The sequence below is a fragment of the Rhineura floridana genome, chromosome 1 (assembly GCF_030035675.1).
Source record: "Rhineura floridana isolate rRhiFlo1 chromosome 1, rRhiFlo1.hap2, whole genome shotgun sequence".
In the NCBI taxonomy this organism is placed as follows: Eukaryota; Metazoa; Chordata; class Lepidosauria; order Squamata; family Rhineuridae; genus Rhineura; species Rhineura floridana.
In genome coordinates this window covers 22,170,930-22,189,520 of record NC_084480.1, presented here as the reverse complement: position 1 = coordinate 22,189,520, position 18,591 = coordinate 22,170,930, and the positions used below count along the sequence as shown (strand labels likewise).

The following is an 18,591-nucleotide window of genomic DNA, read 5'->3' as shown; positions in this document are numbered from 1 at the left end:
AATGTGCTGGGGTTCCATTACATGCAGGTGTATTTATTTCCCTGCGTTTATTTCAAAAGTTTTTATATATCGCCTTTCTACCAATATAGGCCTCTAAGGCAGCTGCGGCCAACACTTTAAAATACAAAATAGTCCAATAAAAAACTAAAAGACAACAAAAGAGATATGCAATATACACAAGGGATGGATATATATAACACACACATACACACAACACCACACAACAGATTTTTTTTAAAGTCTTTAGCTGGTGTCCAGAAGATGTCAATATAAGGACTTATTGGCTATGCCTGGGAAAGGAAGTCTTGGTGCCACCATACAGATGGGTCTTTCCCCAACAGCCACCCACTACCACCTCAGGAGTACCTGGAACTGGGCCTTAGTACCAGTTCTTAACACAGACAGGTTCACATGGGAGCAGGCTCCATCAGACAGTAAAGCCCTAATTTACAAATGCAAGTCAGCACTTGATGTTATCACTTAATGGACGACAATGAACATACATATGGGAGACAGCCTAGTGCAAGCTTTACAAAACTCTGATCTCCCTCTAAACTTGCTAGATCTTTCAACACCCCAAACCCTAGAAACTCTACTGGCTGCCTTTTATCCTAATGTTTCCTTTCTTGCTTGCTCAGCTTCTACTACATCAGGCCTTTCTTCCCAGCTTCTGTCACTACAGTATGGGACTATGGACCTGCAGAAGATGGGGAACTCATGATGACCCACTCCTCCCTTTGGGCAATCCCAACTATTTATAAGCTTGTTATCGATAAAAAACAGTATGCCACAATTCAGATTCCCACATGCCACTACTTCATAAATATCCCACCACTTTCCCATCACATTGGCAAAAAAGGTTTATAATTCTCACACAGCCATTGTGTTTACACTGAGAAGCACAGAACAGAACACTTACCAATCTATTTTCATCAAATACTTCAAAAAGCAGTCTATGATTAGATGGATTTACCTGCAAGACAAAACAAAAAAAATGAGATTTTTCTTTAAAAAACAGAAAATGGTTATTTGTATGTATAGCAGTTACCTAATTCAAGGTAATTCTTTAACACTGTGTTTAAAATGAATGAGTAAGTCAGGAATAAACACACTTGAACTACCCAGGGTCAGGCTCACACCCTTAGTCCAGATGTAGGAACAAGCAAACTCCGTCCTCCTCCCCATCCCTCAGCAGAAGCCAAGAAAACATTCAGAAATAAGGCTTCAATCCCAATAGATCCATATATGGAGCAAAGGACTCAACACCACTTTATCAATTGGCCCAGCTGAAACTAAGATGACCCACTCACCACCCAGAAATCACACGTGTAATTTAAGAGATCTGCAGATGGACAAAAAGGATCTGTTACAGAGACAGATAGGATGTCCTGGTTGCAACCCGAGATGTGAGAAAAGGAGTTTGCATATCCAGTACTTCCAGTAACTACCTACACAGCCTTGCTTTTTTAGTTTGAGAATCAGAGGTTTACATCATTTCCCCCTACGAAACAATGTATTAAGGATATTTAATGTATTTCATATGTTGCTTATTGTCCACAATGTTTTATTTCAGTGAATAAACCTCTGATGAAGATTATCTCTGGTCTCAATGGCAGGAAATGAGTCACTGTAAAACCTGAGCACAGGTTGCTATGTGAAAGATTAACATCACGGTGCATGGAAGTGAGCAGTGAGTAATCCCCCCTCCTCACCCCGAGGTTGGGGAGCAATATGTGGCAAAGTTGGTTGGCAGACTTCTCATAATGTTAGAAACACTGACTTGATGAAACCTAATTTAAAACAAAAACAAAGACAGCAGCACCCATACTAGTGTATGTTGACATGGACAGTTATAAAATCAAGCTATATCAAAAGACAAATTTTGAGAGGGAGCATCTTTTTGACAAAGCAGTAAATACTGACCATCCAACCTCTACTCTATGGATGGAGAACCTTTCCTACAACTCTCTTCACTCCTGAACACCCGAGTATACTGGCTGGGGCTAATGGAGTCCAAGAACATCCCTACCCCTGACCTGCTCTGTCATGAAAGTTTGGAAGCAACCTCACAATGACTCAGAACGTTGGTCCATCAAGCATAATATTTTCTATACCAGCTAGTAGAAGTTACCCATCATTACAGACAGGAGTCTTTCCCAGCAATGTATGAAAATCATAGAGTCATAGAATTATAGAGTTGGAAGGGGCCGATAAGGCCATCAAGTCCAACCCCCTGCTTAATGCAGGAATCCAAATTAAAGCATGCCCAGCAGGTGGCTGTCCAGCTGCCTCTTCAATGTCTCCAGTGTTGGAGAGTCCACCACTTCCCTAGGTCATTGGTTCCATTGTCGTACCGCTCTAAAAATTACAATGTTTTTTCTGATGTTCAGTCAAAATCTGGCTTCTTGCAACTTAAGCCCATCAAACTGGGGGGGGACCTTCTGCTTGCAAAGCACATACTCTTCCATTGAGCTACAGCCTTTTCCCAAATAACTATAAGAGATCTGAATGTTGTCAAGTAGATATTATAGGACTGGACTCTGAAGTTTCCAAGGGACTGTTTTTGCAACACCAGACTAACTACAGTGATCCGAACCCCAAGATTCTAGTTTTCACATCCTCCTCGCCTCTCCCAGGTTACTTCCGGGCCTTGGTGGCTGCAGGAATACATTTGAAAATTAATGGTGGGGGAAAAAATACCCAGTGTTTCTACTACTCAGAAAGTTGCCTGATACTGATCTACTAATTTTATTAATGAAACAAACTATTAGGAAGCTATCTTAATACCAAGTGAGACTATTAGACCAGCCAGCCAAGCATTTATTATTAGTTTAAACTATTTAGCCAGAAAGAGCTCCCAGAAAAGATTACAATGACAACAAGGTGGTCCTTGCCTATAGGCTTACAACTGAAAAAGACACAACAAAAGGAAAATGGACTGGAAGGAAGAAGGGGAAAAAACAAATGCAGGGAAACCTACACTGTCTCCTTTGACAGGCAGCAGCTGTCCAAGGTCTTGGACACAGATTCCTTTCCCACATTTTTTTAATTGAGTCTTTTTAAAGAAGGAAATTACCAGGGATTGAACCTGGCACCTTCTCTATGCAAAGGAGGTACTCTTCCATTGAGCCCTTGTGCCCCACTCTCCTAATAATATAGCTCTCTTTCCTATGAGGTTAAAGGAAGCCTACTATACTAAAAACTAACTTAGGAATTTTCAGGCCCCAGATAGCTCAATATTAGGCCGAGGCCCAAATGAGGAAAGTAACTTTCACTTGTGGGCTGATAGGCATCCCACTCTGGGTTTTGCAACTGCAGTGGTATGCAAAGCAGTCTTTAACAGATCTCACCACTGTACTTTAGTATTCATTTCATTATACCGATTTGACCAGGGGCAAGAGCCAAACAGTACCTTTCTTGCCAATTATGGTTTTCCAGGAGTGCAGAGGGATGAGGGATTCCTCCTAAAGCAATATAGTTTGGCCCTCTTATTTCAGAGGGTTTACTTTTTTGGGTACACATTTTGGAAAAGGTGTACTGTGGTAGGCTTCCCTGGATAGTCCCTGCAGCCTTTCCATTATACTTGTTACCCCTCAACACTCTCAGACCAACTCTGAAACTGCAGAAATGCTAGATGCATTCGCACAATCAAATCCTACTTTAATAAGCCAGGATGCACGCATGAGTTTTGGGTGCTTGCATGCAACCCCTTTGCTTCGCTCTTTCCTTCTCACAAGTGGGGAAAAAACAGGAAGCCAGTTGTTACCTTCCAGTTACTTGCAAACCACTAAGTTTCTTAATGAGTTTTAAACAAGCTAGAATCCAGAAGCCAACTTAAAACCATGGCACGTTTAGAAGCCGCACCCATAGTTTCCAGTTTGCATGCAACAAGAAGCTATAGTTAACTGCAGCTCCTTCGTTTGGTTTTTTCACTAATGCAAAGTGAGGAATGAAGCAGGATCAAAGGAGCTGCTGTATGTGCAACTGCATGAGCACAACACATATCTTTGCTTATTAAGCCAGGATTTGATCGTGCTAACTGGACCACCGTGTCTTTAACAGACAGTACTACATGGTGAATACATGTTTACTAGAAATTAAGGCCCACTCTGCCTAATGGACGTTATTCCCAACTAAGTGTGCAAACATTAAAGATGCATAGAATTGTGGTGTAAGCATCACTGCAAGCAATGGGCTTGCTCTCTAGTAAGTGTGTTTAGGATTGCAGCATTAGTAACTTAAAATGTAATATGACCAGACATACGTTCTGGTAGAAAGATTTCTGTGTATTAACTTTGTTGTGACTGGAATGGAAAAAGCTGGGACCAGACATGCTGAATTCAGTGCCAAGACAATTCCTGGGGATTGTGCATTACTAATCAAAACAGGCTCAGACCATTTTTTCTTCTTCCTTGTAGACTACATTGAAGGGATCATTGGAGCTAGGAAAGCAAGGAGGAGTGCAGAAATAAAATCTCTATTTTCAGTTTAAACATTCTATAAAAATCAGTTTGAAAACCACTTATGATCTCTCCAAACTGAGACACTGCTAAAAATATTGTTTCCAAAACGCTAACACACACACAAAAAAACCCATAAAGGGCAACTGCACAGACAGTATTTGAAAAAAGATACTAGTTTTTAACAATCTACAATGCCCCAGTGTTTACAGGCAGCTGCTCCAAAAGATTAAATTTAAACTGCTGATATTTTACCTTGCCTCCTTTCGTCTGTCTTTCTCTTTAGAAAAAAATAAGACTGCACAGAAAGGTTAAACAACATTTTATAGTAACCAATTAGTGATATTAAACTCATAAGAAGAGACTGCCGGATGAGCATTCTGTTCTCACAGTAGCCAACCCATGGGAAGCCCGCAAGCAGGCAATATCACACTCATTTGTGATATTAAATCTGAAACAATCACTTCAGATTGTTTTCTACTTCACCTTCATATTATAGAGTAAACCAGCTTGGGATAGATAAAACATGAGTGAGATTTAAAAAAATAATGTGAAATAATTATAAAATAACACTTTAAAAATGCTAACAATCATATTTAAAAATATGAATTTCTCCACAGTTTTGTTCATGATAGCATTGCCTCTCTGGCATGGCTTTAAAGATCCATAACCGTGAGATGAATCCCTTTTGTGTAATTACAGTATTAGGCAACAAAGTTTAGTCTTCCACTAGTATTTTAAAAGTGAATTTTCATAGTAGTAATTATAAAAAGGCAGATTTCCCTACCATATTCATATCACATGTTCACTTTGGGAGTTGATTTCCCATCCTGGCATGTACTACTTATTAAGAACATCAGAAGAGCCGGCTGAATAAGGCCAGTGGCCCATCTAGTCCAGTATCCTGTTCTCACAGTGGCCAACCAGATACCCCTGGGAAACCCACAAGCAGGACCTGAGTGCAAAGAGCACGCTCCCCTCCTGCAGCTTCCAGCAACTGGTTTTCAGAAGCATACTGCCTTTGACTATGATGGCAGAACACAGCCATCACGGCTAGTAACTACTTGACAGCCTTATCCTCCATGAATTTGTCTAATCCTCTTTTAAAGCCCGCCAAGTTGGTGGTCATCACTGCCTCTTGTGGGAGCGAATTCCATAGTTTATGCGCTGCATGAAGAAGTACTTTCTTTAGTCTGTCCTGAATCTTCCAACATTCAGCTTCATTGAATGTCCACGAGTTCTAGCATTATGAGAGAAAAAACTTTATCAAAAAACTTTTATCTACTTTCTCCAAGCTATGCATAATTTTATATACTTCTATTGTGTCACCTCTGACTCGCCTTTTCTCTACACTATAAAGCCCCCAATGCTGCAAACATTCCTTCTCTTCTTGCCTTTTTCTGACTAAAACAGCAAGCTGAACTCCTTCCCTGTCATTTGTTTTAAGCTCACCAAGGACTGAATGTTCAAACTTCAGTGTTACTAAGCCCTGAAAAGGGATGTGTGAAGGTGAAAACAGGTGAGTAGCAGGCCAGGCAAAACAATCAAGCAGAAAACAGAAGTGGTTGGCATCAGCGCACTTGTAAAATGTATATGGTAACTAAACTAACCTAACAAAATTAAGCAGCCATCAGGAATCTCCTCTTAAACTGGGGAAGGAGAAAAATGGTCTATGGTCATGTCTGTATGAGGATTTCTGGGCTGGAAGAAGCCAGGAGAACAAGGGAGATGCCCAAACATTTTTTTAAAAATGAAATCTAACATGGGGTAAAGTGAACATAGCACTAGACTTGGTTTAAAAATATCTGGGCTTGAATCATCTAGGCTGGAATCCCACTTCTTCCATTTGTGTGGCCTTATATAAAATACTAAATGTAAATGTACTGCCTTCAAGTCGATTCCGGCTTATGGTGACCCTCTGAATAGGGTTTTCATGGTAAGCGGTATTCAGAGGTAGTTTACCATTGTCTCCCTCTGAGGCTGAGAGGCAGTGACTGGTCCAAGGTCAACCAGTGAGCTTCATGGCTGTGTGGGGATTTGAACCCTGGTCTCCCAGGTCATAGTCCAACACCTTAACCACTACACCACACTGGTTCTCTATATAAAATACTACTGTACCACAATGTACATTAGGGTGGCATTATTTCGGGTTTCAGAGTAGACTTGAGGTCCCCTTGCCAAAACTGTGGCCACACTGCACTGAGTCTTCAAAAGTCTTCTAACTCCTGTTTTGCTTAATGAAAGTGAGGAAGGGACATGAGTACCAGATACAGTAAAGAGGAGGCATGCCCCAAAGCCAGGGTACCTAATCAAATTTTTCTCAAGTCAAATCCCAGATTAAATACCCAACAGCTACAGGTAGGACTGCAGAACTCACCTCTAAGACTCTGGAGAGCTGATACCAGTCAGTGTAGACAATACAGAAACAGATGGACCAGTGATCTAAAGTATGAGTTGGATCCACGGTGTTGTATTCCCATTATATATGCATCCCACACCCTTCCTTGATGTTGCTTTTATTCTGGCCTACTGAGCCAGGGAACAGCAGAGTAACTCTGGAGAAAAAGGCAGGCCTACAGGACCAACCATTTGCTGCAGTAACGAAGCTAGTGCCCTCCAGATATTGCTGACTTCAACTCCCCATCAGCCCCAGTGAGCATGGCCGATGGACAGGGATGCTAGGATTTCTAGCTCAAGAACATCTACAGTGTGACAGGTTTCCTGCTGCTGATCTATACCACAGCCTGGTCTCATGTGGTCCTATTCAGATGTGTCTACAAGCTAGTAAAGTGTTTCATTCGTAGGAAGTGATTACTCTGTTGTAGGGCAAAGCAAGGGTAAGAAAGAAAATACCTATCCCTAACTAGGAAAGACCTGAAGGCAGTGAGAACCTCAGCCAGATAACACCTTGAAAGTGTGTGGATTCTTATAGGCTAGCCCCTCACTAATGTCAGTAGTGTCTGCTAATGTCAGTAGTGTGGAGAGGTTTGCTAGTCAGCAGCCAAGTGCTAACTAAGGCATTCCCTACCTCTACTCCCACAAATTTCTGGTAAGTGTGGGAAACCCTCCTCCGCACTCAGTCACCCTGCAGCTGCAACAAGAGATTTCTTCAAGTCAATTTACCCAGTGCCACTAAGCATGCTACAGATGCATGTGCTGCAGAGTGGATACAGGTTACAAGTCCTGTGACATTTAAATAAGTTGCTCTTCCTCTTTGTGTCCTTCTGTCCACAAAAAGATTGTGTATAATATAAAGCACAGACAACCATAACTGTTGGATATCCCAACAGGAATACACTGAATGTAACTGTACGGTGGAGTTACAAGTTATACTGCTATGCATCCTAAAATGCATTTGTAGGGTATGGAAGTAAGCCAAATTCTTCCTGAATAATTAACACAGAACTAGCTTTATGCAGAATATTTTACACAAAATAATTTAAGCTAGTTTTGGTAATTGTGTTATATGAAACGCAGGCTCTGCAGACAAGGCAGAAAGGGCTCAAGGGTGAAAGGCAACAAACTCCAAACAGATCTTAATCTGGGAGATCTGGGTTTAAAGCAGGAATGATGACTTATAGTCCTCTAGATATTGCTCGAATCCAACTCCCATCAACCCTAACTGGCATGCCAAAAGTCAGGGATGATGGAAGTTGTAGCCCAGCAACAACTGGAGGAACACAGGTTCTCCATCCCTGCTTTAAAAAGCCTTCCTCCCATGCAAACAAGTAGTTTCATAGCTCAGCGTATTACAACCCACAAATCTGGAATAGTAGTCCAGTAGCAACCCACCATTTTCAAACCAGGTCCCAACCTTGAAACATCAACCTGCAAAACAAAACCCTTTTCTCTCCCCTGCCACCTTCCCCCTCCAACAAAAAAAATTGACTGTTTTTTTCCTTCTCATCTCCTTTTTTCTTCCTCTCTCTCTCCATGTTCTCATACAGCCTTTTCTTTTGCTTTAAATATCCTATATATCCTATATAAGGAAGCCACTGGAGTAGTCCAGTTTTACTAGCATATGGGTGGACCTACCTCACAAGGATATTGTGAAAAAGACAAAATAGACTGTAAAACATGTTGCAAATGTAAAGTGTTTTGTATAATACAAAATAACAATAATTATTGCCAGAGTAGGCTATGCTCCACATTGATACAATTTGTTCTAAGAACCTCTGCTTTATCTGGTTCAGCCTTTCCCAACTAGTGGGCCACCAGATGTTGTTGGACTACAACTCCCATCAGCCTTAGCTGGCATTGCCAATGGTCAGGAAAGATGGGGATTGTGGTCCAACAACATCTGGTGGCCCACTAGTTCGGAAAGGCTGGTCTAGTTTAAGTAACAACTGCCTTGCTGGATCATTAAATCATGGGCCATCTAGTCCAGTGTTCCATTGCCAATACCACCCAGCCAGATGCCAATTGACTGCATAGAAAATAGACCTGCCATTGAAAAACAGAACACTTACTCTGAAATAAAATTCTTCATTCCATTTTGGATTCAGTGTCTGCAAGAAAAAGGAAAAATAAATCCACAAATAAATCTAAAGAGCTTTAGAAAATGCTGCAGGTCTGACTGCAATTTAAAATTAGAGTGACATTCTTTGTTAACAATCAGAAAGGAAAGTAAAAAAAAATAAAGAAAAAACAATTCATAGCAGTAGCTTTCATCAGTAATAAAGACACTGTCGTCAAAAGGCTTCAAATTCATTTGTTGAGCAAACTTCGTGTGGGAGAGTATGTGAAGTGGGATGAACCAGGAATAGATGTCAACTATAAATAGGAACTTCACAGTGGGAGGTGGATCACTGATGACCTGGGCAAAGATGTCTTAATGAAGGCTGTTAAATATTTCATTATTGAAATTCTTTAACATGCTGCTGGGGTGTGGGGGAGGGCAAGAGGGTAGATGGTCAGTGTGTGCAACTAGAGGGATAAGTTAGATCTCTAGAGCAAAATTGTTAATAAATAATTTTATAATCACCACAGAAAATCATTTTTCCCTATGAACATTTTCAGACGTTAACCTTTAAAGTTGTGACCCAAAATATTATCTATTCATTCATTTTTCAAATGTACATCCTGCCATTAAGCCCCTAAGTATGCCAAGTGAGTCCCTAAAATGGTTTACAGTAACAATCTTTAAAATCAAACTAAAAACCCAAATGATGATATCTCAATTTATCAGCAGTTTTTCTTTAAAAAGCTGAAGTTCAATGTAGATAAAAACAAGCCAGTTATATGGTCATTCCCCTAAATACTCTGAAACAAGCAATACATTATCTGTTGTTGTTGTTGTAGTAAAGGCCAGGTGTAAACAGGTCAGATGAGTGATGCTTGATAACAAATCCCACGAGAGGGAACCTATTTTATTTATTTGTGTTTATTAATACATTTATATCATTCTGCGGCAAAACCACCACTAGTGCAAAACTATCACTGAGGGCATCTTGAGATCTTGAAAATTATAATTCCATAAAAAACAAAAAAGTAGAACCGTCACCTACACTGTTACGGCCCTGATCCGCATATCTGCCAGACTGCCCTCTGAAAGCCCAGAGCGCTTGTGTCCTGAACACGCTGGACTGAATATGTGAGAGAAGCATTAATCTTTAAGGTATCCTGGACCGAGGCCATGCAGAACTTTAATGGCTAAACACAGGACTTCAAAATGGGCCTGAAAACAAACTGAAACCAGGGGAACGGTTTCAGAATTCATGAAATATGTTGCCTTTGTCCGAGACTGAATACTCATCAGTCTGTCATGTTCTAAACTGGCCATATTTTTCCCCCGATCATCTTGGTCCTATGGGCAAATATGGAATTTGAACAAGTGTCAGGGGCCGGTCACAAAATGGTCACCACAAGGGTGCAGGGTGGGGAAAGGAAAAGTCCAGCTACAGAGGGAGATGTGGGGCAGGGAGATGGAAAAGGAAAGGCCAACCATGGGGAGGTGAAAAAGAAAAGGCCCAGCAATGGAAGGAGTGAGGGGGAGAAAGGTAAGGAAAAGGTAAGTCATGGAGGCGTTGGAGAGAAAGTGAAGGAAAAGTTAAGTCAAGGAGGGAAGAGAGTGGAAGGGGAAGGAGGTGGAAGGTGGGGAAGGGAGAAGAAATTCACATACCTTGTTGAAAGAGCAGCACAGACTGGGGCTGCATACATACCATACATTTAAAGTACGCAGTGTGGCGCAGTGGTTAGAGTGTCAGACTGGGACCTGGGAGACCAGGCTTCAGATCCCCACTCAGTCATGAAGCTCACTGGCTGCCCTTGGCCAGTCACTGCCTCTCAGCCTAACCTACCTCACAGGGTTGTTCTGAGGATAAAACCAGGAGGGGGAGAACCATGTTTGGATGCCACCTTGAGCTTCTTGGAGGAAAGGTGGGATACAAATGTAATCATGTAACACACATTACTGTTCCCAAAGAATCCTGGTCGCTGTAGCTCTGTAGGAGACAAACTACAGTCCCCAGGATTCTTTGGAAGAAGTCATGTGCTCTGAATGCGCTTTAAATGTATGGTGTATATTCAGCCTCTATTGCTTCTGATGGATGTCCTAGTCTTGCCCCCATCTGCTCTTTGTCCTTGTTGGGGTGAGACGTGCAAGGACCTTCCTAACTGAGCCACGCTGTTATTGTGGCAGTAGTGGGGTGGATGTCTGAACAACTAGACCAAGGTTGTAGGGAGGGAAGAAGAGTGCCATACAGGTGCCGGGGAACATCTTCATGGGTGTGCTGTCACCACAGGAGTGACATATGAGTAGTGAGTTTGTGAGCATATGCAAAAAAAAAGAAGTTCTATCCTCTGCCTTTTACATTTGGAAATCTTAAGCACACTGACTTCAAAACTTGGAAGTATTTTTCCTAGCTAGCATGTTCCAAACTCTCCAGGAAAGACTTTGCGCTGAATTTGAATGGTATGGCAGGCACAGAGAAAGTAATAGCCTCCCTGCCACTTTCAGGAGGTTGCCAATTAATCAAAACATTGTGCTGCTAAGAAAACTCATTTAAGACTCAACTACAGGGCTACTATGCACTACAAAGAACACAACCTTTGTTCTTTTGACAAATTAAGAACTCCCAAGTGCAGCAGATCAACAGGGCAAGCCTTTCTACTTGCACTCAGAGGGGGTGATGGCTCCTGGAGAGGGGGTGATGGCTCCTGGCTGGTCTACTGGAAGCAACATTCATCTCAATTGCTACAAAATTTAAACCACTACCAACTTCACAGAATTGCACTAGGATCGTGCATACAAATAAACTGGGACATCTAGATAACTGGATAGAGGTTTTCCTCTGCAGAAATCTAGACCAGTGGTTCCCAACCTTATTAATTTTTTTAAACAAGTCTTCACTCCCTAGACACTGCCGCTGCAGGTTACACCTCCCCCTTGCTCCAGACAAGAGGGGAGGCCTTTTGCTGAAGTGCCGAGCTGAAGTTGAACCCCGATAAGACCAAGGTACTACTTGTGGGGGACAAGAGAAGGTTGGGCGACATTGACCTGAAGTTCAACGGGGTGAGTCTACCCCTAAAGGACCAGGTCCGCAGCCTTGGGGTTGTGCTTGATTCCAGGCTGTCCATGGAGGCTCAGATTTCGGCAGTGAGCCGGGCAGCCTGGTACCAACTACACCTCATACGAAGGCTGCAACCCTACCTTCCTGTTCACCAGCTCCCACTAGTGGTACACGCCCTGGTCACCTCTCGTTTGGACTACTGTAATGCGCTCTACGTGGGGTTACCCTTGAAAACGGTCCGGAAATTACAACTGATACAAAATGCGGCGGCTCGACTACTTATGAATAGTCACCGCCGAGATCACATCACACCAGTGTTGTTCGACCTACACTGGCTACCAGTTGTTTTCCGAGCCCAATTCAAGGTGTTGGTATTGACCTTTAAATCCCTACATGGTTTCGGCCCAGTTTATCTCACGGAGCGCCTTCAATGCCACCAATTATGCCGCCCGACAAGATCGGCCACACAGGGCCTTCTCTCAATCCCGCCAACAAAAACAGCCAGATTGGCGGGTACAAGAGAGAGGGCATTCTCAGTGGCGGCCCCCACTCTTTGGAACTCCCTCCCACAAGATCTCCGGCACGCCTCTTCCCTAAATGTGTTTCGGAAAGCCTTAAAGACCTGGCTCTTTCAGCAGGCCTTCGGGGTATCTGGGGAGGGTTAATTGTTATAACTGTAATGCCTCCTGCCCAGTTTTAATATTGTTGCTGCAGATGTATTGTTTTTATACTGTATTACTGTATTTTATCAATTGTATTCTAACAATTTTGTAAGTCGCCTAGAGTGGCCATTGGCCAGATAGGCGACGAAGAAATTAAATTTATTATTATTATTATTATTATTTCAGGTGCACCAAAGGCAGGCATCTGCCTATAAAATACATGGCAGATGCCAAAGGAGGCTGAGGATGGAGCTACCAGAAAGAAGAGGGGATTACTATTACTGTCTCCCGTCTCCTCGCACTGCCACTGCTGATGACGCCCTTACTCAGAGCGAGAGGAGAGGGCTTTTTGTGAAGCAAAAAGAAGCAAGGCTAGGCTGTTTTCCCCCTTCCTTCCTGCCAGCCAGCCTGCCTCCCTGGGGGGAGGGGGTCACAAACTTTTTTGAGCTTATAAAGGGGGTCCCATACGCAAAGGTCGGGAACCACTGATCTAGACCTGTGGTTCCCAAACCTTTTTCCCCCAAGGACCATTTGAAAATTGCTGAGAATCCTGGTAGACCACTTAATTATCTTTCTGCCTGTTGCAGCAATTGTAACGCACTGTGCTAGAAGCTCTATGATTTTTAATTATATTTTTATTGCTTCTTATATTCTTGTGCATTGTATTTTATTGTATTACAATTTGAATTCCATAGAATAAAATACAATACAATAAAGAAGCAATAAAAATACAGTTAAAATCAATATGAATTTAATGTGATGGAAATTTCATCTTCCATCTTCAACAATGGATCCACAGGAACGCCGCGGACCAGGAGAATGAAGCTCGCAGACCACTGGTGGTCCATGGACAACAATGTGGAAACTCCTGATCTAGACCAAGAGAGGCAGATTCCATAAAAATGTGGGGCTGACATTTTGTGGCTGCCCCTGAAGATGCCCTAGAGGCTGCAGCTAATGCAGGAATGCAGCTGCTAAACCGGTAATGGGGGGGCAGCCCGAACGGACCATGTGTCGCTAGTCCTGAAACCACTGCACTGACTCCCAGTTAGCTACTGGGCCCAATTCAAGGTGTTAGTACTAGCATACAAAGCCCTAAATGTCTTGGGAACAAAGTATCAGAAAGAGACTCTTCCCCAATATCAATCATCTTAGACCTGGCTGGTGAGGTGTTGGTGCCACCACTGGGGACTGCCTGGTTGGCATTGACCCGTGATCGTCTTCTCAGTGGTGGTTCCCTGTATGTGGTAAGCCATCCCTGCTGAGGTTCATCTGCGTCCCACATTATTGACTTTCAGGAGGAATTTAAAAACATTCCCACCTACTCAGCCATTTGATGACTGAGAGATACTGGCTATGATATCCCTGCAATCACTGGCTAAGAAATTTGAATAAGTTGAACTGTTGTTAGAACATTTTTGATGATATTGAGGTGTTGTGCTGGACTCCTCAGGGAGGAAGGGTGGTATACAGGCATACCCTGCTTTAACATACGCAATGGGACCGGAGCGTGTACTTTAAGTGAAAATGTACTCAAAGTGAAGCACTACTTTTTTTCACTTATCGATGCATGTACTGCACTGCAATCATCATATATGGCCATAACTGATGTAAATAACACATTTATAACTAAAATAAACATAAAATAAAATAAAGTAAGCTTACCTTTAATGTCAGCTGGCAGATGCGAAATGGATGAATGACTTTTCTTTGTATCTGCCATTATGTACTGTACTGTACTGTAATACTGTACAGTACTGTACTGTACAGTACTGAAGGCAAGGGAAAACAATATTGTACCAATACATACACACACCCCACACACACGCTATTGGGAGTCACAAGCCAGCAGTGGCAAAAGCCAGAATTAATGATGGGCAGAGACAGAGAGAAAAAGCAGGAAAGGAAGATGGGACAACGGAGAGGTAGAAAATGGGACAATGGCGAGGTATAAAATGAAATCAGGGTGATCTAAAGAATTTTTTTATTTTTTATTTTTTTATAACAAACAATTACAGCAAAGCAGATGGGACAATGGAGAGGGAGAGGTATAAAATAAGAACATAAGAACATAAGAAGAGCCTGCTGGATCAGGCCAGTGGCCCATCTAGTCCAGCATCCTGTTCTCACAGTGGCCAACCAGGTGCCTGGGGGAAGCCCGCAAGCAGGACCCGAGTGCAAGAACACTCTCCCCTCCTGAGGCTTCCGGCAACTGGTTTTCAGAAGCATGCTGCCTCTGACTAGGGTGGCAGAGCACAGCCATCATGGCTAGTAGCCATTGATAGCCCTGTCCTCCATGAATTTGTCTAATCTTCTTTTAAAGCCGTCCAAGCTGGTGGCCATTACTGCATCTTGTGGGAGCAAATTCCATAGTTTAACTATGCGCTGAGTAAAGAAGTACTTCCTTTTGTCTGTCCTGAATCTTCCAACATTCAGCTTCTTTGAATGTCCACGAGTTCTAGTATTATGAGAGAGGGAGAAGAACTTTTCTCTATCCACTTTCTCAATGCCATGCATAATTTTATACACTTCTATCATGTCTCCTCTGACCCGCCTTTTCTCTAAACTAAAAAGCCCCAAATGCTGCAACCTTTCCTCGTAAGGGAGTCGCTCCATCCCCTTGATCATTCTGGTTGCCCTCTTCTGAACCTTTTCCAACTCTAGAATATCCTTTTTGAGATGAGGCGACCAGAACTGTACACAGTATTCCAAATGCGGCCGCACCATAGATTTATACAACGGCATTATGATATCGGCTGTTTTATTTTCAATACCTTTCCTAATTATCGCTAGCATGGAATTTGCCTTTTTCACAGCTGCTGCACACTGGGTCGACATTTTCATCATGCTGTCCACTACAACCCCGAGGTCTCTCTCCTGGTCGGTCACCGCCAGTTCAGACCCCATGAGCGTATATGTGAAATTAAGATTTTTTGCTCCAATATGCATAATTTTACACTTGTTTATATTGAATTGCATTTGCCATTTTTCTGCCCATTCACTCAGTTTGGAGAGGTCTTTTTGGAGCTCTTCGCAATCCCTTTTTGTTTTAACAACCCTGAACAATTTAGTGTCATCAGCAAACTTGGCCACTTCACTGCTCACTCCTAATTCTAGGTCATTAATGAACAAGTTGAAAAGTACAGGTCCCAATACCGATCCTTGAGGGACTCCACTTTCTACAGCCCTCCACTGGGAGAACTGTCCGTTTATTCCTACTCTCTGCTTTCTGCTTCTTAACCAATTTCTTATCCACAAGAGGACCTCTCCTCTTATTCCATGACTGCTAAGCTTCCTCAGAAGCCTTTGGTGAGGGACAGTAAAATGAAATCAGGAGGATCTAAAATGAAATCAGGGGGATCTAAAGAGCACGAGGTGTCCCCCCACACACACACACACACACTGCCGCCACCGACCTAGGCCGGGGCAGGCAGAGCTCCAATCGCTCTTTACAGTACTGTAAAGTAAAGTAAAGTACTTAAATGTAAAATAAAATATGGTACTGTATCTTTAAATGAACTGTGTCTCCAAGGCAGCAGCTGCTCAGATCGCTAGATCGCTCCGCTCAATGCTCCGCTCCGCTCACTCACATTGCTAAGAAGACGATGCTTCGCAACGCACGTGGCACGATAGTGTCCGTTATTACGAAGCGCACGTACATTACAGTGGGGTATGGTGGAGTATGGAACATGAACGTTATAGCGAGGCAACATTAAGCGAGGCAACGTTAAGCGGGGTATGCCTGTATAATAATAGTGATGATAGTAGTAGTAGTAGTAGTAGTAGTAGTAATCCCAGATTTGTCATCTGCCCCAGATATTGTGGTCACAATGACCACAATGGCAAAACTCTCTCTTTGTGTCCTGAATAAGGCCTCTTTTCTCCTCAGATCGTGACATGGAAAGAGATTAGCCCAGGCGTAGTCCATGTGGTGCCCTTCGGATGTTGTTGGTCTAGAACTCCAGTCATCTCTGACCATTGGCTATGCTGTCTGATGCTGATAGGAGATGAAGCCCAACAAGACCCAGAGAGTACCACACTGATTACCCCAGCTTAGCCAAATCTCTAGAGCTTTTTTTGTTGAGGCAGGAGTTCACTGAATCAAATATAAGTATCCCAAGGTGGGAGGGGGAAATCTCCCATCCATTTTGGCAGGGGGTTGCCTTTTTACATTGGTGAGCTATATTCATTTTTCTTCTGTGTTAGTTATTTAGTTTTTTCCCCCACAGGTTATTTTTAATTAGAAAAAAATGCCTTGGATCCAAACTTTACTCCCAGTGATAGGGCTGATTTTGTCCATTCTCCCAGCAGCCCCTTGTACCCTCCAAATTCTGCTCTGGAGGTCTGAGGGATTCTGGCTTCACCAGGTCTCACAGAAACTCATGCACCATGGCTTGGCATTACATGCCCAAGGCCCGCATACCATTTTGTTATACTACATGTCATCCCAGTGTGGAAAAAAAATGTAAAAAGCAGTAACCATCCAAAACAACACACACACCCCAGGATGAAATCTCAAGATGCTACAATAGGTCAAATAAAATGTAGAAACGGTCTGCAGAGATCTCTAATAGTAAAATCACCTTTTTACATGAGTGAAGGTAAAAAAAAGTGACCATATTATTGGAGATCTCCGAAGACTGTTTCTATATTTTAATTTGACCCTTGATGAAGGCCTAAAATAACTACAAGCCCAAAGATGTTCGGCTTTTTTACCCATAAATTCCATTGAAACATCTTGAGATTTCACCTCTCTTTTTTTGGGTCATTCCAGTGTGGCACAATGGATAGAGTAACTGGAAGAACTGGACTGAGATCTCCATACAGGCATCAAGGTACCAGGGTCACCTTGGTCTAGTTGCACACATTCAGCTTAAGCTACCTAATGGAATAGCTGCAATGATATAATGGGGAAAAACCTCAGGAGATGTCAGCACTTACCTTTTTAATAGTTTTTGTCTGCACCAAGGCAAGTTCTCGGTTTTCATCTGCTACATACAATGAAAGTTTCACATATGGGTCACTGCAAAAAAAGAAACTTGGTGTGAATGTGGCAAATTTTAATCTCCAGAGAGAATACATTTTGAAAGAAATTTGGTTCATTTCAATATTTAAGTTAAGGACCTTTCCCCCCCCCACACACACAAGTTTATGCCAATTAATCCAGCTAACTAATTTTGGCCAACCCATTTGTTAACAAGGAGTTATTGAAATATCAGCTGCTATAGGCAGTCACAATTTAGCTTAGCCAGCTGGGATAATGCCTGAGAAACACTTTGAATACTCGAAATGCTAAGTGTTGTTTCTGATGTATTCCTAAACTTTTCCATTTGTTATTGTAGTCTGAAGCTGCAGTCTCACACATACTTACTAGGCAATAGGCTGCATTGAACGAAGTGGGACTTGGTTCTGGGCAAGCATGCTTAGGATTGTGTTGTTAAACATTTAAATGCATTGGCAATAACAAACCTGCAACCATTTGAACAATATCAACAAAAGGACTACCAAGCATTTTCGTTTTACCCTGAACAGACAGACCACCTGTTGCTTGACCCCAAAGGATAAAACTTGTGAATTAATGTAACTGAAATGATCAGCTACCCTCTAGTGGTTACACTAAACACAGTTAAAACTTAGAAAGGGGTCATCTAGCATAGAGCAGGTGGTTCTGCAATTGCTATTTTCCACATCATTTGAGAGGAGTGGGAGAGAGGTAGCTACCCAAAAAAGCAAGCTTATCCTGTGAAAAACAATGCACATAAATCGAAATGATGTTCTGACAAAAAGCCCCCCTAGGCCCTGGAAGATCAAATGACTATATAAAATCATGTTTGTAATAGTAATAGAAATATTCAGGATGTTAATTTCAATGTCCACTAAGTGATTTATTCTTTTTGGCAATAATCCTTACCAATATTCACAACTGTCAAATTGTATAAATCATTTAATGGTTAAGAA

General features: G+C 42.3%; 1 protein-coding gene across 10 annotated transcripts in view; it reads right to left on the bottom strand.

The window, feature by feature from the left end:
* The window catches only part of NEDD4L (NEDD4 like E3 ubiquitin protein ligase), a 433,261-nt gene that overhangs the window by 165,987 nt on the left and 248,683 nt on the right, over positions 1 to 18,591 (bottom strand). For 9 of the 10 annotated variants that reach the window (XM_061615386.1, XM_061615324.1, XM_061615346.1 and 6 more), the window contains exons 3-5: positions 17,575 to 17,656; positions 8,930 to 8,968; positions 920 to 973 (exon numbers count right to left, since the gene is read on the bottom strand). Coding sequence is in view for 7 of the 10 variants with exons in the window: in XM_061615324.1 (XP_061471308.1) it covers positions 920 to 973; positions 8,930 to 8,968; positions 17,575 to 17,656 (175 nt within the window). In the remaining 3 variants the exon portion in view is untranslated. The remainder of the gene's footprint in view (positions 1 to 919; positions 974 to 8,929; positions 8,969 to 17,574; positions 17,657 to 18,591) is intronic. The other variant, XM_061615405.1, reaches the window with a different exon arrangement.